The following is a 16,069-nucleotide window of genomic DNA, read 5'->3' on the forward strand; positions in this document are numbered from 1 at the left end:
GTCATATTAATGCAAAGAATTGAGCACTAAACTAAACTGTCCCTTGAACTGAAAAAGCTCCATGGATTGGAGATGCATCAGTATTATTTGAAACTCCAACATGCGAGGAAAGTATTGTCTCCTTGAAAAGTAGTTTAGAATTTTTGAAAGCAATACAGAAAGGTCACCTGGGTCTTGCAGTGGGTTAGCAAATTAGTGTCATGATTGAAAGAAACTTTGAAAATACATAACTGACTGCAATAGAAATTAGTGTCATGATTGAAAGAAACTTTGAAAATACATAACTGCCTTATTGCTCCAGAAAAAATGTAGAATGTTGATTCTCTTCTCTAGACATTAGGTTGGATACAATACATCAGTCTGTACATGATTAACGAAAGATGAGCTTGTCTCCATTATCTGATAAATGAAACACGCGTTACAAATATATATGAGCACAGTAGTTGTTTAAAGCAGTGGCCTCCAAAAGTGGATCAAAGTCTTACTTGTAATAAGCAGCCTAAATACAATTAATCTATAAAGCCGCAAGAGGCACCAGTATTGCCAGATTAGCGCTTGCAGTCATCATTATTGTTTAGTCTATTTCCAATTGAAACAGTCTAAACAATCATGCTGAATGGAATTGCTCACATCACAAGTTGCAAAATCCCAAAAACACTGATACTGAGCCAGCTAATTCAATTCCTGCCAAAATGTATAAGAGATCTATCAAAATAATTTCGAAATTCCACGCTAGACAGAACAACACTGGAAGGAAATTATATCAGCACCCCTTCTGTACATATCCTACGACAAACGTAAAGCCATTTCTTGAAGGAGAGCTCTTTTTTGTGTAGCATTAATCACCCCCTTACATACTGCATTCTCAAGCACCTCAGCCATAATAGCTGCAGCATGGCCCAAGGGCTCCTCAGAAGCCCTCTTTAACATGAAAGCCTTCATAAGATCAAACAACGATTATCATCTTACTGTTAATTTATACACTGAAAATGGTAAAAAAGATGGGTGCATATTAGCATAAGTATGTAAAAAAGAGGAACCTGTCCATGATGTGCTATTTCTAGACTGCAAGGTTGTTGAATCCATGGTTCGCCATCAATCTGTACAGGAAAAGCAGAAACAACTGTATGGATCCTAATCAACTGCCCTTGGGCAAGCCTTCGAGCACGAGAAAGCCCCACCTGTGGCATATATATCTATATATTAGTCAAAATTCCATGAGACACCCTAAAACCACCATAACCACAAAACCCAGAAGCACCATCAATCTGTACAGGAAAAGCAGAAACAAATGTATGGATCCTAATCAACTGCCCTTGGGCAAGCCTTCGAGCACGAGAAAGCCCCACCTGTGGTATATATATCTATATATTAGTCAAAATTCCATGAGACACCCTAAAACCACCATAACCAGAAAACCCAGAAACAAAACCCAGAAGCACCATAATCAGATCAACTAGAGATGTCAATCAAATAAAAAGTAAAACCAAGTATATCACAGTGTGAACACAAGAAGGATATGTTAATTTTTTGGTAGCAGCGGATTGGTGTTCTAGTCTCTATGGTGTCTAAAAGGCTAAAGAACCAGAGATCTCCAAAATCTAGAAAAGGTTTTGCAAGAAAAGCCTTAGAAACACCTCAATTAGATTAATTAGCCAATAATTAAATATTTCATAAGTCTAATTTATGAAAACTGGTTAATTAAATCAGAGTGATCAAGGGAAATCAATTTTACTCTAGCGACTTGAGAAAAAGTAGGTTGATGGAGTCAAGATGATCTTAGTCATAGATTGTGATGTGATCATGACCATTTGTTGCCCAAAAGAAGATTATAAGAGGGAGTCGATGGGGTTTGGAGAAGACACAAAGAACAATCAAAGCAGTTCGACTACCAAGTTGCAGTTATTCAACAAGGGTACATTTGAAGCTAGGGAGATGTCGAGCAGCAGGGTTTCAGTAGAGATTTGGGGGGAAATTCTCCAGAAAAAATTTCCACAATGATTTCCAGTTTCCAGAGGTAGGGAGAGGTCCATTTATCTGGAGAGGAGGAGGCCAAATCAGCCAGTGTGAGTAGCCATTTAGCCAATGCGAGTTGCAAGAGAGATGTCGTTTCAATGTGTCAGTGTCAGAACTATTTTCCGAAGGCAGCACAAGTGGGTCTAGCAGAGCCATTTAGCCAATGCGAGTTGCAAGAGAGATGTCGTTTCAATGTGTCAATGTCAGAACTATTTTCCGAAGGCAGCACAAGTGGATCTAGCAGCTACTGGAGGCGGAACAACTTGCAGGGAAGGGTTCCCAGAGGCTATGTGAATTTCCAAAAGCAGACAGTGCTCATTTTGGCATGCAGTGCGAGTAGCCAGAGAGAGTGCATTTGTCGGGAGACAATGGATTGAGTTACGGAGGGATATTTTGAATCTCCAGTTTATTTTGTCAATGGAAATCGGTATTTGTTGGAGTTTTGCCATCATCAGGCAAGCAGATCATTGTACTCTTAAATTGTTGAAGAATTTATAATAATAGAACCCTCATCCGCTACACTGGTTTTCCCTTCAGGGTTTTTCTAGGGATGATTTGTCCAAAACCATTGGTGTCAGATTTATTGTGTGCATGTGCATTATTTTCTCAATTCTAGTATTTTTATTTTTACAATGTTTTTATTTGTGTAGTTTATATTATCTGATTGTTCGTTATTTGTCGTAAACTCATTTACAGAAGACAAGTAGCTACAATCGTGGAAATTTCACATGGTATTGACGCAAATTGAAGTAGCTCTAGAGCAAGGTGTTAGAAAATCAGAAAGGCAGAAAGATTTTCTTTACATAGATAATTACTTGTGACTTTCTTATTTTTATCTTCTTCTTTTATCTTTTTAGTTCATCACGCAATTACCAAAACAATAGCACAAAGATCATAGACACCAAATATAGGTAGACAGCAAGGGAAAACCCCTATCTAATGGAAATCCCAGTCAACAATTCTTCCTTCAATAGTTTCACGAGATAATCCAAGACTCTTGACCTAGACAAAGACTTCCTCCACACCAAGTCAGCCCTTTCTTCCTTCTGTAGATGATAACCCTCCAGCAGCAACTTCAACCTAGCAGCAACAGCGTCAACTTGGCAGCAACAACTTCGACTTGGCAATAAAGACTTAATCTTCCTAGATACTCCACTTGTGTGAGAGATAGATGGCCCAAAACTTTGTTTTTGATGTCTTCTTCCTTCTTTTCAATTTTCAATTTTGTACCCTTTTCTAGCTCCTTTTCCAACTTCGCACTTTTTAGCTGCCTTGGCTTGGAAGTCGAACTTGTGTGTCTCAAATGAATTGCACTACACTGTATATATAGCCTTCTAGTGAGGTTGAATTACCCTTCTTGAAACTGACTTGATCTTCTTGAGGCCGACTTGGTGTGGAGGGGACAAATAGCTTATTTGACTTGATATTAATTCTTTTTACATGATTCAAAAGCCCAAGAAGGCTCTCTTTAAATAGAGAATGACTCTAATGACTCAAAATAAATCGTAGAAGTCCTCAATGGGGACTTTGACCTCAAACATGATGACCCAAGCATGAAACCCATGCTTTAATAAGTCATAATAATAATAATAATAAAATTCCTTTTCATAAGTACATTTCATTGTGCTTAAAATACAATTATGAAGACCGAACCTAGTTACATTCTTCAACACAAGGTTGGTGCATATCACATAGATCAATGCACTAAAGAGCGAATTTGTGCAGGCCAATCAACCAATGGGTGTTTCAAAGGCAATAGTTCGATTTCCAATCTAGGGAGGTGATCCAGAGGAAGTGTGAGTTGTCTCAGTGAGGTTCCCATAAAGAATTTCCAGAGGCCGATCAAACTCGCAGAATAGATCTAGTGCAAAGGGTTTGCAGCGAAAGGGTTTTGCAGAGTAAATTAGCCCAAGGCCTAGACAGGAAAGCATGAGGATTTCATAACCAATTTATTAATTTCTCCGATGTATTTGAGTTTGGGATTTTCCAGAGATGGTCGCAAAAGGATTCAGAGACCAAGATAGTCTAGATTTGTCTACCAAGTTGGAAGATAATTTGTTTAGATAGTTTGCCCCTCTAGCTCGACTTCACAAGGCGTCTGGTCTATAGACAATGAAGCGTCAACACATATGATAGATGTTAGAGACTACTTCTCCAGTTATAGGGAGGAGGAGATGGGCTTCTAGATTCATATGGGAAACAAAAAGATATGTACTCTAGTTGGGAGAGGTGCCATTGACATTCAGAGGGAGTCAGGAGCAAGCACCAGTGTTACAAATGTGTTGCATGTGTCAGGTTTGGGCATGGACCCGATTTTAGTTTTTGAACTATAGGATAAGGGGTATGATGTCTACTTTGTAGGGAAGAGGGTGTTCATTAAGCACTAGAGTTGGAAGAAGGTGAAGCAAATTAGGGTTCAAAGTAACAGATTATATAAGTTATAATCGATTCTCCAAAAGCACTAGTTAGCAACAGCAGTAGCAGTGGTAGAGACTTGGGTGAATTGTGGCATAGGAGAATGGGACATTTACACCATGGAGCACTAAAGATGCTCAAGGAGATAGTGACAGGTGTTCCAAAATTAAGCACGAAACACGATGATGTGTGAAGGGGTGCGTGCTTGTTAAATTCACTAACGTAGTGTTCCCAAGAAATGACAGCACGGCAAATGGTGTGTTGCAACTTGTACATTTAGACATTTGCAACCTGATGTCCACCAGATCTCTCAGAGGGTACGAATAATTCATCACCTTCATAAATGACTACTCCAAGAAGACTTGGATCTACTTTTTGAAGACCAAGGATGAGGTCTTCAATCGCTTCCAAGAGTTCAAGGCTCTTGTGGAGAACATGACAGGAAAAAAAATCAAGGTGCTTCGTACAGGAAATGGAGGAGAGTACGCAGATAGTGACTTCATGGGGTTCAGTGCAAAGGAGGGCATCAAGAGGGAGGGGAAAGCTCCATACAATCCACAGTAGAATGGAGAAGTAGAAAAGAAGAATAGGTCTATTGTTGGGACAGCAAAGACTATGCTATATGATCAAGATATGCCCAAGTTCCTATGGGCGGAGGCATGTAGCACAGCGGTGTACATCCAAAAAAGGCTCCTCACAGAGCGTTGGAGAAGATAACACCAGAGGAGGTCTTCACAGGGAAGAAACCAGAGATCGGTCACTTCAAAATCTTTGGTAGTATAGCATACTGCCATGTGCCACATGAGAAATGCACTAAGTTGGATCAAATTGCAGAGAAGTACGAGGCTAGGTTTGTGGCCAATGGGTATGCATAGAAGGAAGGGTATGAGGAGACCTTCACACTAGTGGCCAGATATACTTCCATCCGAGCAATTATATCTCTAGCAGTGGAGATTGGATGGCAGATTCACCAAATGGATGTCAAGACAACATTCTTGAATGGGATGATAGAGGAGGAGGTATATATCGAACAACTAGAAGGCTTCGAAATGCATGAGAGAGGCACACGTGTGCAAGCTAAAGACGACGATATACGGTCTCAAATAGGCTCCTAAGGCATGGTATGGTTGGACAGACAACTATTTGCAGCAAATGGGCTTCATGAAGAGTGAAGAAAAGTCCAATCTCTATTATTTGATGGTTGGAGGTGAGCCACTTATCCTAGTGTTGTATGTGGATGGTCTCTTCTTGAGAGGGTCATCAACGCTCATAAAGGGTTGTAAGAGGAACCTGGTAGTAGAATTTGAGATGAAGGATTTGGGGTTGATGCATTACTTCCTAGGCCTGTGTTGTAGCTCCTAGAGACAACGTTGGATTGCTTACAAGACCAGCGCCTGGGCACATCTAAATTTGGAGTGTCTCAAATGATTCTCAGTAAAGGGAGACCTCGCTTATATTCTATATGTATATATAATGGGTTGGTTCATTCGCCTAAAGGAGTAAGACATGAATTTTTGGTACTTCTTCACACATACAAATCTTAGAAAAATGCATAAAACAGTGGAGGCTGAGTAGTTCAAGGACTTACAGTTTAATAAGCTTTTGTAGAGCAATGATAGAGGATAAGGAGAAGGAGAAACTCATCATATGGAGTTTATAGCATCAAGAATTCTATGCTTAACACATAGAGCTTGTAGCTTTAAGAATTCCTACACTTATTTGAGTTACAGGCAGATATAATGGATGAAGGAGGGACTGAATGCTATGATTCATGTAGCGCAGATTTAAAGATATAATTTCAATAATCCATATAGGCACATGCATTAACAATGTCGATACAAATGAATTTGTGATATAGTTACAGGCACTTGCATTAACATATCGATACAAATGAATCTGTGAGGAAGCTTGAAATATTTCTAGCAGCTATGATTGCATGAATTTAGAGAAGAAATGCGAACATAAAATGGGTTTTAACAGAGGGATAACATACTGTAATACTTGAAGGGGGAATCACCACCATTTCCTTGATATTTTGAAAATATTGTATTTACAAAGCCATACAGCTGAAAATAACATGTAGTCTTATCTTTAGAATTTCTTAACCTTTGTGAAGTGTTGCTTTCCCCTATTTATATGGAGAGGGGAACATGGACATTCATTACATCAAAAATATCTTCAGCCAAGTCTCAGCTATCAGATTGACTAGCTGTCGCGGTTGGGGATGGCTATGTGGCCCAAAAATATTACAAAATTAATGGCCTCATTGAAAGGAGGCAAATTGCAGGACATCAAATAAGTAAATAGTAAAAAGTAAGCATTAATAAACTATCTCGGTGCCCATCCCTGTAATTTCTTTTGCTTCAGGTTGTAGTGGGCTCATTGTATGGTCTCTTGCATTGCTTAGTCGACTCTCGTCATTTTTTCCTTTATTGCTCGAGCCCTTCATTATTTAACGCTAGGAGTGGGCACCATCAACTTCATGTCATCATACTAAAATAGAGGATCCTTGGGCGGTACTTCGTCTCTCTCTATTATGAGACACCATGCCTGAAAATTGAATCCTCCCGAGCTACCAAGTCTCTTTTCACTCCTGTCAGCGCCAACCTTGCTTCTATGTCACAATGGGCTTTTCTGAATCAGCCCATGCCAGTTTTGAATGCACCACCTGTTTCCCTTAAAGCCACCGCTGTCGGCCCATCACACCTTTAAAGCCATGCCTTGTACTATCAGTGCCCTGATCTACCTAGGGATGCTCTCTTGGAGGCAATACGGAGGACTTTTCAATGTTGGCCTTTCGCTAAAGAAACATTGCGAAACAGACAAGTCTCGATCCTCCTTAGCCCCTTTCCGTGATTTTCTTCATATGACCGGGGGCTGGAACCAGGTGCTTAACCTGAGGGTGCTAGGGCCATTGAACTACCTACAGGGGGGGGCTTTTTCCTTTGTTATATGAAATCCCGCATATCGGCGATTTCCGATGCTTGCCCTTTATATTTCCTCTAGACTCTTGCGATCGTCGATCTGCGGGGTCGGGCCCACCGCAAGCATCACATATCACAATCGAGAGAAGTCCAGACATGAAATCCTTATAAGACAGAACACATGAAATATTGTATCTGGGAGGATCCCCCGCATATTGCAATCGCAAGCCTGGAGGGACTACAGTGGAGGAGGGACTTGACTTGTGTGATCGTCGGTATGCAATTGCGATGGGTGATGTCATCACTACCATGTGTCACCCTATGAGCGGTGACACGTGTCACCCAGATATGTCCCTAAAGGACACCTGAAAATTTCGAATCTGCACGCCACATGTTCCGTACTGCCACATCATCTTTGTACTGCCACGTCAAGATGACGCCAGCTGCCATGTGGATCCATAAGGACCAATGATATTCGCCACATGGCCCCCTGGAGGAGAGAGAAAAAGGCTCCCCTGTCCCTGTTTTTGTGTTGATTTTCTTTGTTAAAGGTTTTCGGCCCTCCTCGGCGATTTAACATTATATCGACGCTTCCCTGCAATTCCTTAAAGGATGGCCCATTAGGCCTGCCGATATGCGAGACCTGTGAGATGAGAGACTGCCCACTGTTGATCGCCAATTTATTGAGCTCTGGACCCGCCGATAGCCGATTTGCGATATCGGTGATCGGTTGATCGTTGATTTCGCTGCATGCCTTGTTGCTACTTCGGAGAAGCTGCCGATTTGCGATATCGGCAATTAGCTGATCATTGATTTTGTTGCATGCCCTGTTGCTACTTCGGAGAAGCCGCCGATTTGTGATTGCGATGATCTCTTGGGGCCCGTTGATCGTCGATAGGCCTGGTCCCGCCAATATGCCCAATAAGCCGAATGTGCAGGATTGCAATGATGCGGGATTGCAGTATGACCGATATGCGGGATTGCGATATGACCGATATGCGGGGTGCGGAATATGGCCGATATGCGAGATGCGGGATTTACCCACCGCCGATATCCTTCTCTCCTTCCCTTTAAAAGGCAACAGACCCTTTGAACTTTAACAGGCCATATCTTTTGATCCAGAAGTCCATTTTCAGACTTCCTTATACCGTTGAAAAGCTCGTTCCGGGCACTATGCAATGGAGTGGTTCCAATTTGGCTTTACGAGTTCCTATGGCCTAGAAGATGGCTTCAAACTTCACTGCTCCTTGGCAACTTTGATCAACTGAAAACTCATAATGCAGTGAGTGACAACAGCCTGAAGGTATGGCAAACGAATAGGGAGATCTTCCTTGGTCAAGGGAGACATACTATGGAGATCCTAAAGAGGTTCCGGATGCAGGATTGTAACCATGTCCACGCCTATAATTACTAACTGGAGGAAGATAGATGCATCGAAGGACACAGATGTGGAACCAACCATGTATAGGCAGCTCATCGATTCGCTCATGTATTTGGTCAACACAAGGTCAAATATTTGTTTCACAATCAACACTCTTAGTCAGTTTATGGCGGAACCTAAGAGGGTGCACTGGACAACGTCAAGACATATATTGAGGTACTTCCTTAGTACAATCGAGTATGGTCTGAGATATACTCGAGGTGATGGTGTCAAATTGGGCAAGCAGTTCAGTGGATCATAAAAGCACATCAAGGTGTTGCTTCAGTAGCATATCCCGTTCAGATGCAAAATTAAGGGAGACAGGCCACAAAAGTCTTGGACATTTCATCCCACCATCTTTTGCATTAGACGGGCAGGTCTACATTAATCACACCATCATCAGCATCACAGTCCGCCAAGAAGAAACAAAGAAAGCAAAGAAACAAAGGAAAAAATAGCGCTAAGCCTCCACAGTCTACCACGTATGAAGGAGATGGGAACAAAAAGAAGTAGTTTGATGCATTTGATGGACGGGAGCAGCTTGATATTCGGATGAGACAGAGTCCTTCAATATGTGGGATCAGGCATGGCACATCTGAGGAGCAACTCACACACTTGCCAGAAAGTTGGCAAATGCTCAGTATGCACTATGTTGAAGACATTTGATGCCATAGGGCATCTTTGTATTGTATCTCTAACCCTACTCCTCTTTATTTATGTCATTAGCTAGTTTTATTTTATGCACTTAGACTGTATGTTTTCTCATTTTAGTTTGTTAGAGTAGATTTTTTCTATTCCAGCAGATATTCTATGTATACATGATGATTTTGATTTTGAATGGATATCTATTTGATGGACTTTTGTTTTCTTGGATGCATGATTCTAGATTCTCACATTGCTCCATTGAAGCAACGTGTCCCCATATGGAGCTAGATGTTGCACCCCATCAAAATTCCAAGGAAGCAAGATTTGAGGACTTCAAGGAATTTTTTCAAAGTCAGATTATCAGCCAACAGTTTGTTCTATGTCATTGTAAACTCATTCTACAAAATTGTAATGTAAATGATGCTAGTACAACTGCTTTATTATGTAACAACCTAGGTAAGCCTATGATTTTGGCAACAGATTTCATCCTAGGAGGGTTTTCATCTCACTAATTCATTTGTGTTTCTAAACACGGATGATCGACAGAGTTTTTCCCTCCATCCTCACCCCAAAGCTAGGGTGGAGTTCATTGTCAAAGTCTTAGGTGAGTCATAGTGTTTTAGTCGAGTTTGTTGTAAGAGTGATCTGGGAATAATTTAAGCTAATTGATTAAATTATTTTATTACAGATCACTTGGTCTACTAGATCATATTGTGTCGTAGAATTGGGTAAGTATTTTGAACAGGATCTATGGTCATTATTTCGGATTCGTTGGTTGCCAACTTGCCTTCATCTTCACATTTCCATAGGGACTACCCCCATAGCCTGCTGTTGGGAGACAACTAGAATGGAGAGGTCAAGGATTAGAGTGACAGCCCCCGACCTGAGTCGTTGTCGCATTGCCTATACAATTTGAGTGACAACAAGTGGCACTGAGTTCTGCAAAGGCAAAATACATGGAAGCAAGCATGGCCACATGTGAAGCCATTTGACTTCAGAATCTACTAGTGAGTTTGTTCGATTAGAGGATGCAGTCAACCAGTAAATACTGTGATAACCAAAGTTGCATCAGGCTCTCTAGGAATCTAGTGTTTCATGATAGGTCGAGGCATGTCAACATAAGGTATCATTTCATCAGAGATTGTGTGCAGTGTGGATCAATTCAGCTACAACGTGTTCACACAAATCAACAAGTTGCATATATACTCATGAAGGCATTGGGTAAGGCAAAGCTTGTCTACTTCAGGGATAAGATGGGAGTAGTGGAGAACACCTTCCTTACTAAGAGGGAGTGCTAGGTTTTGGTAGCAAAAGACAGTTGTTCAAGTCTCTATGGTGTCTAAGAGGCTAAGGATCACGAGATCTCCAAAACCCAGAAAAGGTTTCGCAAGAAAAGCCTTAGAAACGCCTCAATTAGACTAACTAGCCAATAATTAAATATTTCCGAAGTCTAACTTAGGAAAATTGGTTAATTAAATCAAATTAATTGAGGAAAATCGATTTTTCTCTAGAGACTTCCAAAAAAGTGAGTCGATGTAGTCAAGATGATCTAAGCCATCGATTGAGATGTGATCATGGTCGTTGGTTGCCCAAAAAAAGATTATAAGAGCAATTCAATGGGGTTTGGAGAAGACATAGATAATATTGATTTTGGGTAGCATCAAATGTGCTCTAGCTCTAAAACTTTGTGGAGGGGCTAGAACACATGAGATCTCCAGAACCTAGAAATGTTTGGAGAAATTCCACCCAAATGAGGAGTTATTAAAATAATTAATATTTTTAATGGGTTCTTAAGTCTAAACTTAGGAAAATAAAAATATTAATGTGTATTAATAAGAATATGGGTGAAAAAGTTCTAAGAGATGAGGATCAACTCTGTTTTAATCTTAGTCGTTGACTAGGGACTTAATCTCAATTGTTGATTCATCAACAGGAAAAGCATAAGAGGAGGCTTGAGGGTCCGTTGGAGACACACCGAGAGATCAAAGAGTTTGATTTTTCTGGGGCAAGGTTTGCTGAGAAAATCGAGCTAGTGATCTGAGTTGTAGTGAGGGGCAGTTCAGCAAGGGAACTTCAGTCCGAGGCCGAAGAATACATAGCAGAGAGGTAGAGCAGCACCGAGAGAGACAGCACAGTCCCAGAGAGGGTGATGCGGAGGCCGTAGGGGCTGACGCAAGTGACGCAGAAGCCATAGGGGCTGACGCAGGCCCTTAGAGGCAGCGTTGGGCAGATTCTGTGGGGCAGAGAGGTAGTAGTTCAACAAATCGACTTTTTGAGCAAGGTTGGCTCGCTGTGGGGGTGACGCAGTTCCAGTGCAGAGCTTGGAGCAGCCATCGCTGTCCAGCACTGGGAACAACCGGGTCACCTGTGGGGTTTGATCATCCAGTTGTTGAATTTACTGGAATATCTATCTCCGGATAGAGGTACTTCTTCCATGATTTTTCTCTGTTGGATTAGCTATATCTGGCACCCTAGTTGTATTCAAGGATCTGCTTAACAATACAAACCCTCTATATGATGCACTGGTTTTCCCGAATTGGGTTTTCTGGGGACGATTGTCCAAATATAATGGTGTCCCGGTCCCCTTGTGTGATTGTCTCAGTTTATTTCAGTTCATGATTTTTATGTATGTGTGGCCTGCAATAGTGTTTACATCGATGTTTATGTAATTAAATAACTTGTTAATGCAAAGAACAAGTAGGAGATGTTAAACCAGTAAATGCAGTAGGGGTTTCTGATGTGTAGATTCAGAAATCCTCACATGGTATTATAGCTATTGCAGATCATAGTCGACTGAAGACACCAGCCAAGAAATCCGGAGAATTTGCAGCAAAAGAGCAGTTGTCCCGAGTGACAGTGTTGTTCCAGAGCCAGAGAAGGGGGAGTGACACAGTACAAAGAAGGTGATGCAGAGGCTCATGCAGTGCCTACGTCAACACTCTGAGCCAGGTGAGGGTGACACAGTAGCTGTGAGGAGCCCACGCAGTAGTTGTGTCCGCTGTCCAGGCCAATGCAGAAGCAGAGGAGGGCAGATCAAGATCACACAGTGCCACGTCATCTTTCTGAGCCAGGAAGGATTGACGAAGTGGCCAGGAGGCACTAATCCAACTCATGCAGTGATTGCGCAGAGCCAGAAGGGCTTAGATTCTTTAATTGTCGGGGCTAAGGGAGTTGAGCAGATTTCGATTTGAGGAGCTGGTGGGACGTTTTTTTTGTTGGTGCAGAACAATGTTTAAGGAGACTAAACCAAGGTAGAGGGGATCACTGCCTTGACATATTTCTAGCCAAGGAATCTAGATTCGGGTTGCAGCAACAATATGGTGAATCTAGCTCAAACCGAGAAGCTATCTTATGTGTGAATAGTATACTTGGAAAGCGAAGGAGCAAGGAGGCTAGAAGGAGTTATTCTCAATATCATATTGCTGACTATCATCACTTTGGTACAGATCTACTATTCAGTGTGAACTTGCAGAAGGATATTCAGTGATTGGGTACATTTCGGTAGGTTTGCCATCTTGATGTTGAAGGCTATATTGTGTCATGTATTTTCTCAATAAAGATTTTATAAGAAAGAGTTCAAAGGGTTTTTCCTCTCAAGTTTAGGAGAGGTTTTTGCCCTGGCTTGGTGCCAATCTCTTGTGTACTTGTGCAATTTTGATCTTCTTATTTTGGTAGCTAGTTGATGATAATAATTCATGTAAACAATAAATAGAATCTAAGGAAATTAAAATCACAAGCAGTTATCAAAGCTAAGAGAAATCGAATATTTTAAATTGCCCTTTCATTTCTCAACATGGTATCAGAGCATTGCTCTACAAAGGGCGTGAAGAAGATCATCTCCCTCATGAAGAAATTGGCTAGCTTCGGATCAGTTATGTAAAATTTCATTGGTCTAAAGATCAAGCAAGTATGGGTCAGCGCAAAAAGGCAAGTGTGTTCAGATGGATGAAGGAGCAGATCCGCACCACAAAGAGGCAATGGTTTAAAGTTTGACTGCATCTCAGTTGGGTATTAGGTGCAGACGGGTCTCGGATCTAGAGCAGAAAGAGGGAAACAAGACCCTGCAACTCGCACTACAGAAATATGTATCTTCGGACCTGTCTAAGCAAGTATGGGTCAGCACAAAAAGGCAAGTGTGTCCGGATGGATGAAGGAGCAGATCCGCACCACAGAGAGGCAATGGTTTAAAGTTTGACTGCATCTCAGTTGGGTATTAGGTGCAGACGGGTCTCGGATCTAGAGCAGAAAGAGGGAAACAAGACCCTGCAACTCGCACTACAGAAATATGTATCTTCGGACCTGTCTAAGCATATGTTTCTCGGTGATCCTTCTACAGTACATCAACTTAGAATTCATTCCACGATGCAGTCATCCATGAATGGATCAGCCTCGGCATGCATACACTATCTCAGTTATGAACCTTGTCTCGCATATAAATATACTCTTAACATAAGTTATGTTTCGATGATAACAGTAACTACTACAATCTCGGAGAATAAAGAGATACAGTCTAGACATACAAACTCTGAATATCACTATATTTGGATCTGTCTCCTTGTGATCTCAATGATCTCTCAACAATGTTGCTATAGTCTTGTCATACTGAAAAAGATCAAAACAATTTCTCTGTAGTGATCTCGGTATAATGAGAAGGAGACCCATCAAAGGTAAGAAGAGTTACAACACAATGAGATGCAGTAAAAAGAATTACTGCCTCAACATAATAAGAAAAGAGTGACAAGGATCATCACAGTTTTGAAATACACTCTCGACATGATCACAATCAGTGTCATGATGATTGTCACAATATAGATCTCAACAGACCTCGTTGATGTAATGAAGAAGCAGCAGTAAAGATGTCGGTGGAAGAATCTCATACCTCTTGAACAAAATCATGATCTTGGTCTCAGCATTAATTATGAGAAGATCTTGGTACCGCTGTCATATATATATCGAGATCTCAGTATTATAGTTATGGCTTCGGTAAGAGCATAGAGATTATCTCAGTAAAAGAACAGTAAAGCTCTGAGTAAAGATGTGACAATAAAATAACAGTCATGATCTTATTCTGTGATGAAGACAAGGTCATGGGCATGATCTTGGCTATGATGAAGGCAAGGTCCTAATTCCTATCTCAGTATAGCTATCATAAATACCTCGTTGTTATGATCTCAATAAAGGTACAGCAATGATGATCTCGGTGAAGGAGCAACAAGGATGATTGCAGTCATGGTACAGCAATGACCTAATTGAAATGTTAGAAGACGTACGATCTGAAAGGCAGTAAGGAAGGTCATCTTCATGAGATCTCATTTAGGAGATCTGAGAAAATGATAAGAAGACAATCATCTATTTTCTTAATAAACAAGATGTCAAGTGTCCTTGGGACAAGGAAGCTTCCTCATCTAACCTGTGCAAAATGGAAAAAGGATAAGTTGTGGACAAAAGTGCCGAAGGTTAAAAGACTAAAGCATGAGAAGGGAAATTTGGTCCTCAAACAAGACAGTTTAGTATAGCTAAGATTCAATGCTATGGGAAGATTATGGAAAAGAATTCATGTCATCTGAAGGATAGAGGAAGCTAAAGGAAAGAGGGAGTAATAAATCTCCAGTATGAATGAGATGGTATCCCTCTCAATAGGATCCTATCAGAAGTCCCTGCAGATATGATCATATTAAGAAGATGCACCGTGGCATCATGGAAACAAGAGCTCATATGGAATCATGAAGAACATAGCTTTTGGGAATCTCGTTGTACATTAAAGGAAAAGGAAGAAGTCATCCAGGTCAGAGGAAACATTTGCCAGATGAGGATATATTAGATCCTGAAGGATCTCTGATAGAAATCTCAGCGGAGGATCTCCTAGTCCAGGAAGGCAACAAATGTCTCGTCAGGAATTCCAACTTTTGGAACTCATGAGATGATGGTTCAATGACATGAAAAATTAAGCAGACCAAGGGATTGAAGATATTTTCAATCAAGGAAGCTGCTGAAAGATACCTGAAGGAGAAATGAGGTATGTATGATTGTATTTGTATTTGCATTTGATATTGTAATGTCATGATATATGGTTGCAGATAAAATGGATCAAGCATGATCAAAAGGGAAAGGATCTCCCCCGAATGGATGCAGAAAGACATAAGTCTAACTAACATAATATGTCCTCATATGAAGTATGAGGTAGTTGACTACAATTGAAGAACTCTAAGAGCTCCTGGGAATGAAAGATGTGAGGACGGAAGAGATCGTGTATGCAACCTTGATGAAGGAAATCAACATCCAAAAGATCAGGAAGACCTGACCAAGAAATTTGTCGGAATGATGTGAAGACTCTGATGGAAGTCTGAAAAGATGAAGACCCTTGACAACATATATCGTTGGGAGATGTGTCAACATGTATGCAGGATGTTGATACCCAGAAAAAAGATGTCACTAGAAAAAGCCATCACCAAAAGGTATTATGTAATTTGTTTTTGGTATCTAACCCAGTGTTGCAGGAACCCCCCCCGCCCAAGGATCCAAAGGTAGATCCGCGTCCCATACGGATCCGCCAACGATCCTTCGGCGGAACTGTGGATCGGAATCGGATCCGTGGTTCCTCCTTTTTTTGGCGGTTCCTGCAAAATTGGATTCGTGGGGGGCCGATCCG

At 41.1% G+C, this 16,069-nt stretch overlaps 1 protein-coding gene across 6 annotated transcripts in view; it reads right to left on the reverse strand.

Moving 5' to 3' along the window:
* Positions 1-258: 258 nt before the first annotated feature.
* The window catches only part of DGK1 (diacylglycerol kinase1), a 182,432-nt gene continuing 166,621 nt past the window's right edge, over positions 259-16,069 (reverse strand). For 5 of the 6 annotated variants that reach the window (XM_089374257.1, XM_089374256.1, XM_089374252.1 and 2 more), the window contains 2 exons: positions 1,041-1,181; positions 259-936 (listed from right to left, as the gene is read on the reverse strand). In XM_089374257.1, the coding sequence (XP_089230383.1) occupies positions 787-936; positions 1,041-1,181 (291 nt within the window). In that variant the 3' untranslated portion in view covers positions 259-786. The other variant, XM_089374258.1, reaches the window with a different exon arrangement.

Source organism: Pinus tabuliformis, chromosome 8 (genome assembly GCF_031772625.1).
Source record: "Pinus tabuliformis cultivar Carrire ecotype Pingquan chromosome 8, CPIR1, whole genome shotgun sequence".
Lineage (NCBI taxonomy): Eukaryota > Viridiplantae > Streptophyta > Pinopsida > Pinales > Pinaceae > Pinus > Pinus tabuliformis.